This window comes from Lindgomyces ingoldianus (assembly GCF_010093535.1).
Source record: "Lindgomyces ingoldianus strain ATCC 200398 unplaced genomic scaffold BDR25scaffold_17, whole genome shotgun sequence".
Lineage (NCBI taxonomy): Eukaryota > Fungi > Ascomycota > Dothideomycetes > Pleosporales > Lindgomycetaceae > Lindgomyces > Lindgomyces ingoldianus.
In genome coordinates this window covers 267818-282094 of record NW_022985178.1, presented here as the reverse complement: position 1 = coordinate 282094, position 14277 = coordinate 267818, and the positions used below count along the sequence as shown (strand labels likewise).

The window sequence follows — 14277 nt, the reverse complement described above, 5'->3', positions numbered from 1 at the left end:
TATCCATGACGCGAATGCGCCTTGCCACGCTGGCGGGCACAGAGACAACAGGCTTTGACACAACGCCAACACCAAAGAACTGCTGGCGCGCTGGCAGGGCGAGAGGGGAAATGGCAATGGCAAGGCCAGTTTTGGTGAGTGATGCGATGCGCGGCTTTTGCGGAACGGAGAAATTGCGGAGAACGTAATGGTCGGGCCTTGGTTGATGCGAGAGAGGGGAAGGGCATTTGAACGATTGGGTTTATTAATGGCGTGGGTTCGTAGGGTGGAGAGCCTGGTATTTGGTTGTTGGTGGCTTCGTGCTTGAGATTTTTGATCTGATACTTTTGATTGTTTTCAAGGCTGGCTGAGTGGTTGAGAGGGCTACCTGATTCTTAGGGCTTTAAGACGGGCTTGAAAAAGCTTCGTTGCTGTCAAGTCCCTCTTCTCTTTGCTTCCGACCCAGGTTGACGCGGAATTGTCTCCCAAACATGCCTAGGAGCAACGTGTTCAAGCTTGCGGGAGCTGTGGCAGCACTGTTGGGAGTTACCTCCGCGCAGAATTCCTCGTCGCTACCAGTGGTCGATCTAGGATATGAGCTTCATCAAGCGTCAAGCTTTAATGTTTGTTACTCTTTTCAACTTCTTTCTCAGCCTTATCCAATTCCTCTCAAGTCAAAACCACCCAGAAGATCATGCTAACTTAATGCCAGGAATCAGGTGGCTTTTATAATTTCTCCAACATCCGCTACGCGTCTCCACCAGTCGGAAACCTACGTTTCGCTGCTCCAGAAGCTCCAGTAGAAAATCGGACTTCGGTGCAAACAGGAAACACTGGGAGGCAAGTTCAGTCTGCACCAAAGTCTCTCACAACTCAGCCCACTAATATCATCTAGAATATGTCCACAAGCCGGTCCAGTGTGGTCGTCCATGGCCACGCAATTTCTAGTAAACATCCTGCTAGGATTACCAAACAACGACACGACACCCTACATCCCCCCTGGTGCTAACACAAGCACCCAAGTCCCACCACAGGATGCAAGGGCCTCAGAAGATTGCCTGTTCCTGGATGTATTTGTGCCAGAGCAGGTTTTCAGTTCCGCGGGGAAGGGATGTGGTGCTCCTGTGCTGGTTTGGATTTATGGTGGTGGGTATGTGGTTGGTGACAAGAATAACAATCCAGCAGGCCTGCTTGCGGCAAGTGGGAATGTTACAGATGGAGAGGTTATTTATGTGGCCATGAATTACCGGCTTGGGGCTATGGGATGGAGTTCTGGGCCATCGTATCAGGCGGAGGGTGGGGTTGCGAATTTGGGGTTGTTGGATCAGAGATTTGCGTTGGAGTGGGTGCAGAAGTATATTCACCTGTTTGGTGGTGATCCTGAGAGAGTGACTGTGTTTGGAGAGAGCGCTGGAGGTGGATCCATCATGCACCAAATCACCGCTTACGGCGGCCTCAAGGGGAAAGTTCCTTTCCAGCAGGCTGTCCCGCAGTCTCCTGGATGGTTACCCGTCTCTTCGAATCTCCAGCAAGAAGACCACTACAGACAGCTCTTGAACATTACTAACACCTCGTCCCTCGCCGAGCTCCGAGCTTTGTCTGAAGAAGACATGATCCGGGCGAACTTCCTTCAGGTAACGTACTACTCACCTTACGGAGCCTACACATACGGGCCGACCGTTGACGGTTCCTTTGTGCCACAACAACCTGGGCAACTCCTGGCACAAGGCCAGTTCGACAAGAGCCTCCGCGTAATGGTCGGTCATAACACCAACGAAGGAACATACTTCACGCCTCCATACATCAAGTCCACCGCGGACATCGTCGCCCAACTCCATAACTCATTCCCATATATCCCGGACTCATCCGTTGACTATATCACTAATACGTTATATCCCGCCGTTTACAACGGGACATACCCATATACAACACCCTACACGCGCGCCTCCTTCCTCACCTCGGAAGCCGTCTTCACCTGCAACACCTACTACCTCCAACCCGCCTTCCTCAACCAATCCTACTCCTACCTCTTCGCCGTCCCACCAGCCTTCCACGGCCTGGATGTCGCATACACGTACTACACAGGTGGCGCAGTATCCGCCATCAATCCATTCGATGTCATGAATCGCACGGTAGCGCTTGCGCTGCAGGACTTCATTACGAGTTTTGCGATCAACGGAAAGCCGCAGGCGGAGGGCGTAAGGAGTTTTGAGATGTATGGGCCAGATGCGAAGGTATTAGAGTTAAATGTTACGGGTGTGGAGGAAGTTGTGGATTCGAATTTTAATGAGAGGTGCCGGTGGTGGCAGAAGGCTCTGTATTCTTGACCTTCAACTCCCCCACTTTGTTAGAGTAGGTGGAGGTGGGGGGTTGGGTTGAGGGGAAGCTGTGTCATGTCTTGTTTACACGACTTTTACAATAATTCCAATGTTAATGATAGTCTGAGATGAAGGAGTACATTCACGTGCTCAATCATCTCAACATTATGCGGGGAAGTCGCGTGACAGCACAACCAGATCGCCAAGTGGGATAGAGCTTTGGCCACATCGTTCCCAAATCCAGTCTATGCATTTTTTGTGATGCTTGCTCGACGTCATTATGGTGTTTTGTCCTGTGAGCCTTTCAAACACACTTTTCTCCCGTCTCCTTATAAATCTAATCTTCCCACTTCTACGTTATCCTTGAACCACCTCAATTTATTCCAATTCATTTCGCAGTGACTCACTTCATCACCCAGAAGCGCGCTCTCTCTATATACAAGACATTGATTGACTGATTTCCCCGTCCTCAGTGTCCACCAACCCTGTCAATCCCCCTCATTTCAACTCCTAATTCTAGCTCACTCCCTGCACAATCTACTACATCTACCTCTTCGTCCTTAAGCACGCCATCAAACCTCCCTCGACGCACCCAAAAGTAGCAATCGCACATTAGCAACCCTTACCATCGAGCCAACAAGCAGGTATACACCCACCGCATCAGCGTCTGCCACCACTGTCAGGGAAACGTTTTTGAGCTTTCCTGCTTTCTCTTCCGCCACGACGCTCTTCCGGAGCCGCTAAGGAGAGATCTTAATATCCTGCTCGACAATCCAGACTACGAAGTCAGCAGAGGTAACCATAGACGAGCATGTATCGATCCGTCATTGCCAGGCAGGCCCGTGTCGGAGCGGGTTCGAGCCTCCGCTTGTTCAGCACCAGTCAAATTGTGAGGAAGAGTCCTGTGGAGACAGCGAAGGATGCCGCGAAGAAGGTTGATAGGACGATTTCGGATGCGGCTGTCAAGGGAATTGAGAAGGGCGGTACGTTATCCCACTACTCCTCTCCCACTTGTCCCTGTCTATGTGAAGTGTATTTCGAATAGGCCGACCGTTGGTGCTCTCCTCTGTTATAGCAGAGAGAGAACTGGAGCTTATGACTTCACTACTTCCTTCCCCGATTCATCCACGATAGACTTGGCGGATTGGTACTGACAACCCTCTCAGAGCAAGCCGCCCAAACCATCAAAGAAAGCATCCCAAACACCTCGGGCGAAGCCAAAGGCAAGGCCTCGGAGCTGACGGGTGAGGCGAAAGGCAAAGCCTCCGAGCTAACAGGGGAGGCGAAGGGCAAAGCCCAGGAGATTAAGAGTGAAGTCAAGTCGAAGGTCTAAACTCACTATCTTCTTCATGCATAGATGGTGAGATGAATTCGAAGGTTTAATCGTTCATGGAAGGGAGATTGGCGACCTGATGCGGGCGTTCTACATGCACTTGCACATGATTTCTGCATATTTGATGAATCAAAGATGATGGATGATGGATGGTGGAGAAAAGAAGGGCAGTGTATTACTACATTAATTCATCAAAGGATGTGAATTCCGGAACCAAAAGCGTCTGGTTCGGCTTACCGCCACTGTCCCATCCTGCTACCTACCTCATTTTCTGCATCACTGACCCTCATGACATAATCAGTCCCCTAACTATTGTGATTCACCAACAATCAGATCAATTGAAAGTGTCTAATGAATTTTCCTCTCCTATCCAAATCTCAAGCACGCAAAACCATCCCTCATTCATAATAAGTACTTATCCAAGAGTGAATTCCACCCCTCATTAGCGACCCGACCCAAGTATGTACAATTGAAATGCATTGCATACACATGCACATACACGCAAACACACACACTCGCATAATTTCAGCCGTTCATCAGCCGTAAACGCAATGATCTTTCTTTTAGTATGCCCTTTATTCCCGATTAATCCTTGCCTTCCATCATCCAACCCTTTCATCCAAAACCAGATAATTTCCCTTCCCTTTCTTTGCTCTTAGGACAGCGTTAAACGGATGGTATCAATCAGTAGCTTGGTGTGTATCTATCTACATGACATAGAGGAGGTCGACGTCTATAGTCTCGTTAATTTGCCATTCATGTTGATGTTCGTAGAAGATGGCAAGGGCCAGTGGGGAGTGACTTACTCAACGGATGACTGCAACTCAATTGTGGCTTCTGGCTATACTTTCCCTCGAGCTCATCTCGAATGGAGTTCAGAAGCTGGACGTAGCTCTGGTTAGGGTTCTTCTTCAAGCTGGTGACAAAGGCCCACGACATGGCGCCTGTGGCTTCGCCGGAAATGGATGCGTCCGCGCTGTTAGGTTCTTGTTAGCACAGTATTCTTAAAGACTCTAGTCAGTGGGTGGCATGACTTACGAAGTCTGTGTATCCTTGCTACCACTCCACATAATCACATCTGCGGGGCTCGTCTTCGTCCTCAAGTTCTTCTGGTACACATCGTTTCCAGATGTAACCTTCTTGAACAACCCACTGGCACTGCTGATCATGCCGCCGATATCTTTGCGTGCATAGCTCGACACAATACCCAGAAGACCCTGGCCAGCTTCCTTGGCCAAGTTGGGCTCTTTGAGCATGCCTTGTGTAGAGTAGATGTATGGGAGATCGAGGGCTGAACCGGAATGGCATGAGTCGAAGATAGCAGTTAGTCGGACGCCTGGTTGGAGAGGGCCGACCATGATGCGGTGCATTTCGTCGTCGACGATGTGGCCGGCGGTGCGGAAGTCGACGGGGTAGATGACTTCATCGTAACCGTCGTCTTCGTCGCCGTCTAGGTCTTTGGTCTGGCCGCCGTGTCCTGCATCCCAATCCGTCAATAAAGACACCTCCGGTGCTCACGAAATGCCGGGCTGACATACCTGAATAGTGGAAAAACAGCGAATCATTAGGCTGAGCATCTTTAACTAACCAATGCATTGCCCTTAAGATATTCGCCTTTGTCGGCTGACTCATTGGATTCTGCTGATCGTCGGTCAGAATCACCATGTCTTCCCTCTTGTACCCGAAATGGCCATTGAGATACGTGCTCATATTCTTCACGTCATTAATACACCCTCTCAGCTGGCCCCTCTGGCCAAAGTAGTTAATTCCGATCAGCAGAGCTTTTCTCCGGCCGTTGCAGGCCGAGTACTGGAAGGAGTAGCCTTGGGGCGCGCCATGGCCGAAATTTTGGGGTGTAGACGGGGGTGGAGGCGGCGCGTTGTGGTTGCCATGTGTCCATTGGTTGCTGGTGGCTGTGGGCATCATGCCTGGGGGGAGCTGTCAGCTGCAAGCTCAAGCCTATCTCCAGCTGCGACAAAGGCCAAGTTACTCACCGGGTCGGGGGTATTGCTGTGGAGGAGCGCCCTGTGGCGGGGGGCCTTGGTTTGGCGGCGGATATCCCCCATATTGCTGAGGTGGCGGGCTCTGTCTCGACGCGTTAGGTCCGGCTCAAAGAATGGCTCAGCTGCCGGCTCTGGAATGGTGCTACCCACCTGTTGATACCCGTACTGCTGTGAAGGCGTCGGTTGGCCGTAGCCTCCACTGTATGGCGGCTGTGAAGAGGGAGGAGGTTGGTATCCGCCATACTGCTGCGGTGGTCTGAGGCCGGTCAGCAACGAGCTCAGAGGACCCTCGCGTCTTGCAAGCAAGCAACTCACTGAGCACCATAGCCCTGTTGAGGATAGCCTTGAGGAGGGGGTTGGTTGAAGTTCTGTGGATACGACGCGCCGTAATTGCCTTGGGCGCCGTGGAAGTTCTGGCCTGGGTAGTAAGACATGTTTGTTCTGTCGTCGCGCACGCGGAGACGGAGCCGAGGATCGGGGAGGCCGCGGGCAGATATGTATGCTTTAGGGTATCGGTGATCGGGATTGAGCTGGACAAGGAGTCGTGGTCGGCTGTCAGAGTGCGGCTGGCGGACGGTGGAGGTTGTGAAGGGGAAGATTTTCTGCTGGCGAACGAGCGCGGCGGGGTCGTTCGGGTTGTGTAGGGCTGAAAGATGACAGCCCAAGCGCTGGTGCTGGCTCTCGCTTTGGTCTGGTTTGGTCTGTAACAAAAATGCACGCGAAAGGCAATGGGCAAGCCGGCTAGCAAAGATGATGGGGAATTAGGGGGCGAGGGGTAGTTTTAACAGTACGAAGTAGTCGGCGAGCGGGAATGCACGCCCGAGCTAGCTAAAGCATACGGGGGTCAGAAAGAAGGATGGTGGAGGAGTGACACGGACTGGGATATGCGTGGGCATAGGGCTTCAACCCGCTCTCCAGAGCCACGACATTGAGAACAGACCACACGATGCCGTAGCCATGGGCGCCGACTCTGACAACAACACTGCTATCATGACTGCCACCCCTTCGCGGAGCTCCCGCAGCCACAAGCCCAGCATCGCAGTGACAGCAGCAACTCTGCCAATCACTCATCATCTCAACCTCACCTACGTGGATTCACGACAAATCTCCTCTGCCGCTCCCAAGCTTTCTGTTTGAGCAAATCACATGTCGAAACCCTGCCCTCCGCCATCACATCGCCCGGTTGTCGTGCATAAGTGCCATACTGCTGGCGTCGAGCGCTCGAACCATCAAGCCTCGTCGTGGCGGTCTTTTTCGAGTCGAGGCGTCAACACTGAGCGGCCATGCCGAGTGCCAGACGGTCAGAGCACAAGTGCACTCCATTTCTTCCCAAGTACGGATTAAACCACCAAGCAATCATATCCAGAACTCCTGCAATTCCAAAACATGCACTGCCCATCGCAATCAGCGCAAACTTGCGGTAAACCTCCCTAGCGAAGCACAGCACATTCCTTTTCAGCAGCTCACGTCCAAACTCGCATTCACTCACTCCAATCCCACCTCCCAAACCAAACCCACTGCATATCCAGCTTTCCCAATCCGCACCCCATGTCTCCCGCCTTCCCTCTTTCCGTCCGCCCCCTCCCTTCTTCCTATCAACGCAGACGATTCGCCCAGGTTAGACGGATCTGGGGGTTCCAGCCCAATGCAATGGAATTCTGTGGCTTGCGTCGCGAGCTGCACGCGAACGGTGAAGACCGAATGCATGCTTTCTCATTGGAATGGACGTGGGATGCCAGTGAGACTGTGGGACGCTGCTTAACAAGATCGCTGGACGAATTTGTTCAGCATGTTGCATTCAAGCTGTCATCGAGAGCAGTGCAAGGATACAAGCAAACTGGCGAATCAGAATGCGCGGCACGAGGGAGGAGCTGCTGCTGCTGGGTAAAATGAAGGAGTGCAGAGTTACTGTACCACTGCATGCTGCCTTGTCTTCTATCTATCCAACACCCAATTCATTTCCATCGAACTACCTACCTGTCTATTCCATCTCAAACAACCTCATTCTATTCTCGTACGTCCCTCACTGCACCTGCGTCTGCCATCCGGAGAGCCGCATGCACACAAAGCTTTGATCCTCGCCGCAACCCTGCCATTATCCATTTCAGGAACATCTTCGCCTAACCTTAATCCCAACCTTCCTTTTCTCCCTCCGAGTTCTCAATCCAAACCCCTATCCCCACACCCTCATCTCAGATCCAAGACATACGAGGCTATCAAACAGGCCCATAATCCATAACCAGACCTCTCCATTTACCAACGAACAATCCTACCACCATAAAAATTCTGCGTCAGCGCCAAAACCCCCGTCGCAGTCAGCAATCAGTCCACTCATATAATTTAAGTCCCTTGTTCCAGTACCCCCCCTCCCTATGTAAGCATTTAACTCCACTCCACTCTGCTAACAGATTTTTAAACAACTTGTACCTGCATTAGATCTTGCATCTTGGACTGTGAGATGGATGAAATTTTGTGTCCGCGCCGTGCCCATGCCAAGCGGCCGGAATGAACGCCTCCACGTGGGAGAGCGAGAGTTGAGATTAAAGATCTTAGTTAAATGTCCGTGCCGTGCCGCATCGCGTTGCAATTCGTATATCTGACTTGCCCAACGCTGAATGCATGTCAAGAAGAAGTTACATCTGGAAAACGTTTATACGCATGCCTTTCAATGTGCTACCTCACTGAGTCACACAAGTCCAACAAACACAGCAAATTGAAAGCTTTCCCTCCTCACAGAACGCGAGGAAGGGACATGTTGGGTATATCATTTATTTCCTAGCTGTGCTGTCCCGCCAGTCAGCTAACCCCCGACACCCTCGCCCTCGTTATCCAGCTACCACAACCACCCGTACAAAAAATGGCTATCTAAGAATGGATGGATACACACTGCTTTGCCGCCATATGCACCTTTCCTTCTCATCATAAAGAAAATAAGAAAAACTAGATCCGGTACGACCTGCTTCCAATCGAAGCGATAGTCGTCCTTAGATGAAGAAGGAATCGCACGCACGCACGCACGCCGTCCAAACCACCGTGCTCCTGGAGAGAGAAAGAGACAATCGTACATGACGTTTCATCGTGTGGCTTCTTTGGACTGATGCTGCTGGAATTAGAACTGATACCCTCCGCCGGACAAAGGAGATGGATGGTGGGGAAGCGAATTTCGAGGTCGTGAGGAGAGCTCAAGAGGAAAATAAAATCGTATATGGTGTATCGGAAAATTAGATAAATTATAGCTCGAATAATCATGCCACTGAATGCGGTCGGAGTTTTTGACGAGAAGAGTGAAGAAGGTGTAATCGACGTATCGTACGCCGCAGCGGTGTAAGCGCTATACAAGAACGAAATGTCAGTGTATGCAAGAATTAGATTAAGCAGTTATTGTGATGGGATCAGAGCTCTTGGGAGCTTCGAGCCCACCGTCAAGTTCTAAACCGAGAGGTTCTGGCTGGGTGGAATCACCAGTGCCATCGGTGTTCTTTGAAGCTTCTGCTTCACGCTCGGCGTAGATCTTATCTTTGTGGGCTTGCGCCGCATTGAGAGAGTCAATGTAGGTGCGGAACTTGACGATCTCGCGGAGGAGGTACGAAGATTTTCGCTCCCAATTGGACATTGCTCGGGCTGCATTAGGATGTCGAGGAGAGAACTGCGAGATGTTAGTGATTGAGATTTCCGCGGGTTAGCGAGACTTACGGCAATGAGCATGGGCGCCCTCAGTTCATTATGACGCGAAAGCTCCTCTTCAACGTTCTTGACATAGTTGGTCAAGGCCTTGAGTTGATCAACCTCCATCAGATTGCTAGCCATCATGCTCTGTGTTGGTGGACTCCAATCAGACAAGCCAACCTTGTCTCCCGGAAGCCGGGGCTTCACGGTTCCTGTGGCATGGTCGACGGAGCTGCGGATAGAGCTCGCCATACTGGGTCGCGGCACATGGCCATGGGTAGATGATGAGTTGTCTTGGCGGATGAGAGCGGGATTAACAACGTTCTCACCCCAACCGTACTCAACATTGCTAACACCACCCATAAGAGGTTCCTTAGACAATCTTGCGGACCAATAATTGGCAGTGGAAACAAACTCTCGTACAATATCGGGCGTGCCGACTTGGAAAAGATGCACAGCACCAGTTGGGAGAGATAGCGCCCATACATGTGGCCGCGATTTCGAGTATCCCGGCGGTGGCAGGGCGCTAGCGATAGACTGACGTAGGAGGAAGCTGTCAAGTGCTTCGGCATTGTCCATCCAGTTACCCCCACCAACGACACTGCCGGCAGAGGGGCGAGGTTTGTTCTTGTTCCGCAGCGACTTAGAATTCATGCTGAAGGAGAAAAGGCGCATGTAGCCCTTCTCGATGACTGCAAAGCACTCATTCCATGTTCGGTCCTTGGCTTTCTTGTCAAGCGCTTCCAAGTGGTGTTTATGCTTAAGAATGCCCTCCTTTGCCCACGGTGCCCCTGCAAGTTCGAGAGTTTCATCCTCTAGCAGAGGTGCGACACGGGTGAATTCTTCATTGCTAGCAATAGGCATACCCTCCTCGCGAATAATGGCTTGGCTAAGGGCATTCGCGAATCCAATTGCCTGTTGGTAGTCACCATGAGCGAAATGCGAGCCGAGAGATTCCATAGACATCGAGGTTTGGGTCTTGCCAAAAGAGTATCTGCTCCAAGTGCTCGAGCCTGCAGGGCTCCAAACAGATTGGTCATCCAGGCTGGTTCGGCTTGACGCCACCGTAGAGGCTGGATAGAGTCTCGGTCTTGACCGCGTTTTAGAGGTCCAACGGGCTCCAACACTTCGAAAGTCTCCTTGCGAGCGTCCACGATAGCTAATAGAATCAGAAGGCGCTTTGCTCAGAACGCTGGGTGTTCGTCGTAGCATGCCGCTGACGGAAAGGCTGTTGGATGACGGTTGCTCGTGAGTTTGCAGGGTAGAAGCACCATGGAGGGGCAGTCGCTGTTGCCGGATCTGGTTGTAGAACTCCTTGAGCACTGTCTCAACCTGGTACTCCCAGCCTTTCATGGGGCCGTTGTACGGGTTATTAACGAGTGCATTACATTCAGCAGTGGCAGAATCTGGAGTCAGCAGGCTCTCTGAACCATTGCGAATAGGTGGCTTGACTGAAAGGCGACTTCGCGCCCGCCTGCCCTCAAGAGGCTCCTCCGACACATCTGCGGGGAACACTGTGGCATCGGCTGCTGGAGAGTTTGGCTCTGACTTGTCGGTCCATGGGATTGAGCCTCTCCTCATCTGAGTAGACTGTGGTCGTAACGTTTCATCGGCTGCTTCCTTGACGGCTTCCTTGCATACGCGAACAAGGGTAGGCAGGGTGTTTTTGACAAACTGGCTACGAGTCATTCTCGTCTCAATGTCCGCAAGGTGCAGGTCGGTGTTGAGAAGAAGCACAGAGTAGCAGATAGTGTGCACAACGTCTACATTCCGGTCAGCAAACTGCGCTAATTCCAAGGGTGATGGACTTACCTGTGGCTTTGAAGCCGTGATTAGGGTTGCATTGACACCACCGTTCAGAGAGACTCATGAGAATACGGTCGACTTGCTGCGTTTCGGCTTTCAGCACAAGCTTGCCGCACAAGTCGCGCATAGCCATGAGTATGTTGAAGCCAGACCAGTTGAAAAGCTCAAAGAAGGCCCTGCGCAGCCGTAAGCTCGATGGGGTGAAGTCACCGAGAATGGCAGCCGCCTGGGCTTTGCTGATCGAGTCCTCATCGCCACTGAAGATTTGGAGAGCACGCCCCCGATCAGCATCTGTGGGTGCTGCATCTTGTGAAGGGCGGCGTTCAATGATTGCGGGCATGACCTCAGACTCGCGGCTCTCGACCTGCACCACGGGGAGACTCGTGGCAGAATGGAATACATCACTCGCCGACGAGGGCGTGGTGGCTTGGGCGGACGTCGGCGACGCCTTCTGGAATGACTGCTGTGACGTGCGCGCGCCTTCCAAAGGCAGCGACATCTTGTCAGCTTCGGCATCATCCAGCTTCTCTTCCGAGGACGTGGGCTCCAGCCAAACCCGCTTCGACTTGTTCTTTGATTTCCGCAGCGACGTCTGTTCCTTCTTGGTCGGCGACGTGACGACCCAGCCGTCGTCTTCCAAATCAGACGCAGACTGGGAGGCCGATGCTGCTCCAGCCGTCGCTTTGGTCTTGCTTGAACTAGAATCGGCTGTCTGAGGACTAAGCAGGTCGGCCCGCTTCTTGTTTTCACCACTGCTCGCCTTCCCGGTTCGCGATTCATCTGGTCCCGACGGCGTAGCGCACGTACTGCCATCGTCGTTGCAGCTGCTGCTATCAGCAAGGAACGAGTCGTCTTGTGGATTGGCCATGCTTGTCCGACCGTGCTTCATCTTCAGCTTGAGTTTAGGGCTGTCAGTGCTAAGTGATTGCATCTTTTTAACTTGCGCATCCCTTGAAGACGGAGGAGTATTGTCAGTGCCACGGGAGCCCGGCTTTATCGTGCGGACCGTTGCATCCTTATGGGGCTTGTAACCTGGCGAGAACCCATTCGGATGCTCGCCGTTTGTCAGGCCTTCGCCTGTGGATTGGTGCTCCCGAGAGTCATAGTATGTCTCTGCAGGGCCTGCAAGGTCGCCCAGGTACGGATTCATCACCTTACGCAGACTACTAACTCCAGGGCTAGGTTGTGCAGGAAGAAGATCTGGTTTTGGTGGCTTGAACTCAATAGCCATGACGGGAGGTTTTGTACTCTCAGACACGGACTTCTTCCGCCGCCGGAAGAAAGACGAGTGTTTTTTTGCAAGCGAGGGCTGCACAGGTTGCGGTGGCTCCCTTGGTGCCGAGCTGGCTGTTTGAGGCACTCTAGGTAATGACTTCAATTGGGAGGCAATGTGGTTAGTGCTGCTGGGGGTTGTTCGAGGGCGTGTTTGTGAGTCTGTTGGATAGGAATCGATTGTACGGTGCGAGGCGGGAGATGCCTCGTGGTGTGAGGGATTAGAGTTAATTGAAGTACTGGACAGCTGTGGCTGGCTGTTTCTTGACGACCCGCCAAACACTCTCCTAAAGAAGCCCGGCTTCTCCTTCGGCGTGGTGACGGGCGTTGGGGAATTAGGTTGCAGGTGTTTCCGTGTAGCCACGGTTGGTGATGGGGCAGGTGGGCCTTGCAACGACGGTATTGGAGGAAGGTCGCGGAGCTTGCTCGCATTGACAAATTCCTGTGCCTGGAGTCTCATGTTCGGCTCAGGTTGGCTTTTGTTTTTGCGCAGTGTTCTGCTCGACCGTACACTGCTCTTGCGCCGTGGCGCCGGAGCCTGTGGGGGAGCATATGATGGTTGGGGCGGGTATGCGGGAGGTGATTCGGGTGGTGCTTGCTGGGCTCTCCTGGGGCCAGCCGGAATCGTAGGTTGTGGAGCGGCGTCATATTCGTTGTAAGTTTGATATGCAGGACGGCTTCTATCCAAAATGGACTCTGTCTTAACTGGCGATATCCTTGATCTATCTGCCATATTTCCATGGTCAAAACTGGCTGAACGATTTCCAAAACCTATCCGTTGAGTACCCAAAGCCTGCGAATATCCAAAATCCATGCTAGAGGAGCCGCTGCCCTTGCTCCCCTTTTTCCCACCTCCTCTTGAGTGGCTTGCTGTCTGAAACTCTCCAAACAGTCCGTTTGCCTGTTTCTCCCGGGGAACAGGATAGCCTCCACGCAAACTCTCTTTACGGCTCAGCGCATGTTGAATGTTGTTGCTGCTATTACTTCTTCGCCCCCGCGAATGGTGGCTGGAGTATCGGGAGGAAGTGTCGTCAGGGTGCAGGTCGTAGTCAGAGGAGTGGGAGGAGGTGTAGGTATGACCCCGCAAACGAGAAGGCCGCGGTGGAGGATAAGGATTATCTGTTAAGAAGAAATCGTCGTCGTCAAAATTGGAATACAGGGTAGCGGGGTCGGTAAATGAAGAGGCCCCCGTGGGAAGCTGGTCGAGCGACAGCAACATGTTGTCCACGACCGAGTCCCTAGTCCCGTCGCCAAAGGACAGATCGTGTGAATCCCTAGAGGGATCGTGTTCTTTGTCGCCGCCCTTGGAATTGTCAACGGGGGTGGAGTCGTCGAAGAATGTCTCTTGCTGCGTCGGGCGAGTGTTTAGCGCGCGCATCTTCCCGTTGGCCTTGTTTGTTCTCGTCGGGCCGGTGGGTGTCGCCGGGCGTGAGCTGTCCCGCAGGTCGCCTCTAGAGGTGGTGTTGTAGTCCACCATTATGTTCTCGACGCTACCTTCAACGATCTGGGCTAAGGATTGAGGGAGTAGATGCAGCTCTGCCGCGAGGGAGCATCCTCCGAACAGAGCGCGTACGGAGAACAAAGACTGCAGGCCTGTTGGCGGCTTCCAAGCGACTGGGAAGGATTATCGTCGTGTAATTGAGGACGCAGGCGGAGCCGGAAAGGTGCAGCGTCAATTGCGGGCTGCGGCGTTGGGTGACGGTTGCTCGAGCAGTCGGTGTCCCTGATGCTGTGTGCTGTGTGCTGTGTGCTGTGAGTCGAGAAGCCAGCGCTGCTGGTCCTCCTCTGCGCTGTGTCAAGGCAAACGGCCCTCCGGCATGACACAGTCGAGAAAAGCAGGCTGAGATTTGCGGATCGTGCTCGTCGCTGTGGGGAGAGTTGGGGACTCGGCAGTCTGGCG

At 52.7% G+C, this 14277-nt stretch overlaps 5 protein-coding genes across 5 annotated transcripts; 3 read left to right on the top strand and 2 right to left on the bottom strand.

The window, feature by feature from the left end:
- The first annotated feature begins 329 nt into the window (after window positions 1–329).
- On the top strand, window positions 330–2471 carry BDR25DRAFT_33741 (alpha/beta-hydrolase). Its single transcript, XM_033693187.1, has 3 exons — window positions 330–602; window positions 692–819; window positions 875–2471. Exons 1-3 carry the CDS (start codon window positions 471–473, stop codon window positions 2304–2306), a joined length of 1692 nt encoding a protein of 563 aa, XP_033547146.1. The 5' UTR covers window positions 330–470; the 3' UTR covers window positions 2307–2471.
- Window positions 2472–3108: 637 nt separating this feature from the next.
- Window positions 3109–3630, top strand: BDR25DRAFT_314532 (uncharacterized protein; the record flags this gene model as incomplete). The annotated part of the gene is made up of 2 exons (XM_033691459.1): window positions 3109–3280; window positions 3464–3630. The coding sequence occupies 2 exons, from the start codon at window positions 3109–3111 to the stop codon at window positions 3628–3630; spliced, it is 339 nt and encodes a 112-aa protein (XP_033547145.1).
- Window positions 3631–3967: 337 nt separating this feature from the next.
- On the bottom strand, window positions 3968–6469 carry BDR25DRAFT_287136 (uncharacterized protein). Its single transcript, XM_033688300.1, has 7 exons — window positions 5949–6469; window positions 5784–5889; window positions 5625–5715; window positions 5169–5558; window positions 4669–5107; window positions 4437–4606; window positions 3968–4363 (listed from the first exon to the last, which is right to left on the bottom strand). Exons 1-7 carry the CDS (start codon window positions 6065–6067, stop codon window positions 4338–4340), a joined length of 1341 nt encoding a protein of 446 aa, XP_033547144.1. The 5' UTR covers window positions 6068–6469; the 3' UTR covers window positions 3968–4337.
- A 310-nt stretch (window positions 6470–6779) lies between these two features.
- BDR25DRAFT_355418 (uncharacterized protein) lies at window positions 6780–7872 on the top strand (the record flags this gene model as incomplete). The annotated part of the gene is made up of 4 exons (XM_033695450.1): window positions 6780–6821; window positions 6868–7371; window positions 7400–7651; window positions 7687–7872. The coding sequence occupies 4 exons, from the start codon at window positions 6780–6782 to the stop codon at window positions 7870–7872; spliced, it is 984 nt and encodes a 327-aa protein (XP_033547143.1).
- A 979-nt stretch (window positions 7873–8851) lies between these two features.
- Window positions 8852–14087, bottom strand: BDR25DRAFT_33708 (uncharacterized protein). Its single transcript, XM_033693162.1, has 3 exons — window positions 11112–14087; window positions 9327–11062; window positions 8852–9279 (listed from the first exon to the last, which is right to left on the bottom strand). The coding sequence occupies exons 1-3, from the start codon at window positions 13852–13854 to the stop codon at window positions 9004–9006; spliced, it is 4755 nt and encodes a 1584-aa protein (XP_033547142.1). The 5' UTR covers window positions 13855–14087; the 3' UTR covers window positions 8852–9003.
- Between the last annotated feature and the right edge of the window lie 190 nt (window positions 14088–14277).

Excerpts from the sequence above, each read along its gene's own strand:
- BDR25DRAFT_33741 (XM_033693187.1), top strand. The coding sequence starts at position 471 with ATGCCTAGGAGCAACGTGTTCAAGCTTGCGGGAGCTGTGGCAGCACTG. Across the intron at positions 603-691 it reads ATCAAGCGTCAAGCTTTAAT|GAATCAGGTGGCTTTTATAA; the intron begins GTTTGTTACTCT and ends ACTTAATGCCAG. Across the intron at positions 820-874 it reads CAAACAGGAAACACTGGGAG|AATATGTCCACAAGCCGGTC; the intron begins GCAAGTTCAGTC and ends AATATCATCTAG.
- BDR25DRAFT_287136 (XM_033688300.1), bottom strand. The coding sequence starts at position 6,067 with ATGTCTTACTACCCAGGCCAGAACTTCCACGGCGCCCAAGGCAATTAC. Across the intron at positions 5,108-5,168 it reads GCTGTTTTTCCACTATTCAG|GACACGGCGGCCAGACCAAA; the intron begins GTATGTCAGCCC and ends ATTGGGATGCAG. Across the intron at positions 4,607-4,668 it reads AGCAAGGATACACAGACTTC|CGCGGACGCATCCATTTCCG; the intron begins GTAAGTCATGCC and ends AGAACCTAACAG.
- BDR25DRAFT_33708 (XM_033693162.1), bottom strand. The coding sequence starts at position 13,854 with ATGGTGGACTACAACACCACCTCTAGAGGCGACCTGCGGGACAGCTCA. Across the intron at positions 11,063-11,111 it reads TCACGGCTTCAAAGCCACAG|ACGTTGTGCACACTATCTGC; the intron begins GTAAGTCCATCA and ends ACCGGAATGTAG. Across the intron at positions 9,280-9,326 it reads GGGCGCCCATGCTCATTGCC|TTCTCTCCTCGACATCCTAA; the intron begins GTAAGTCTCGCT and ends AACATCTCGCAG.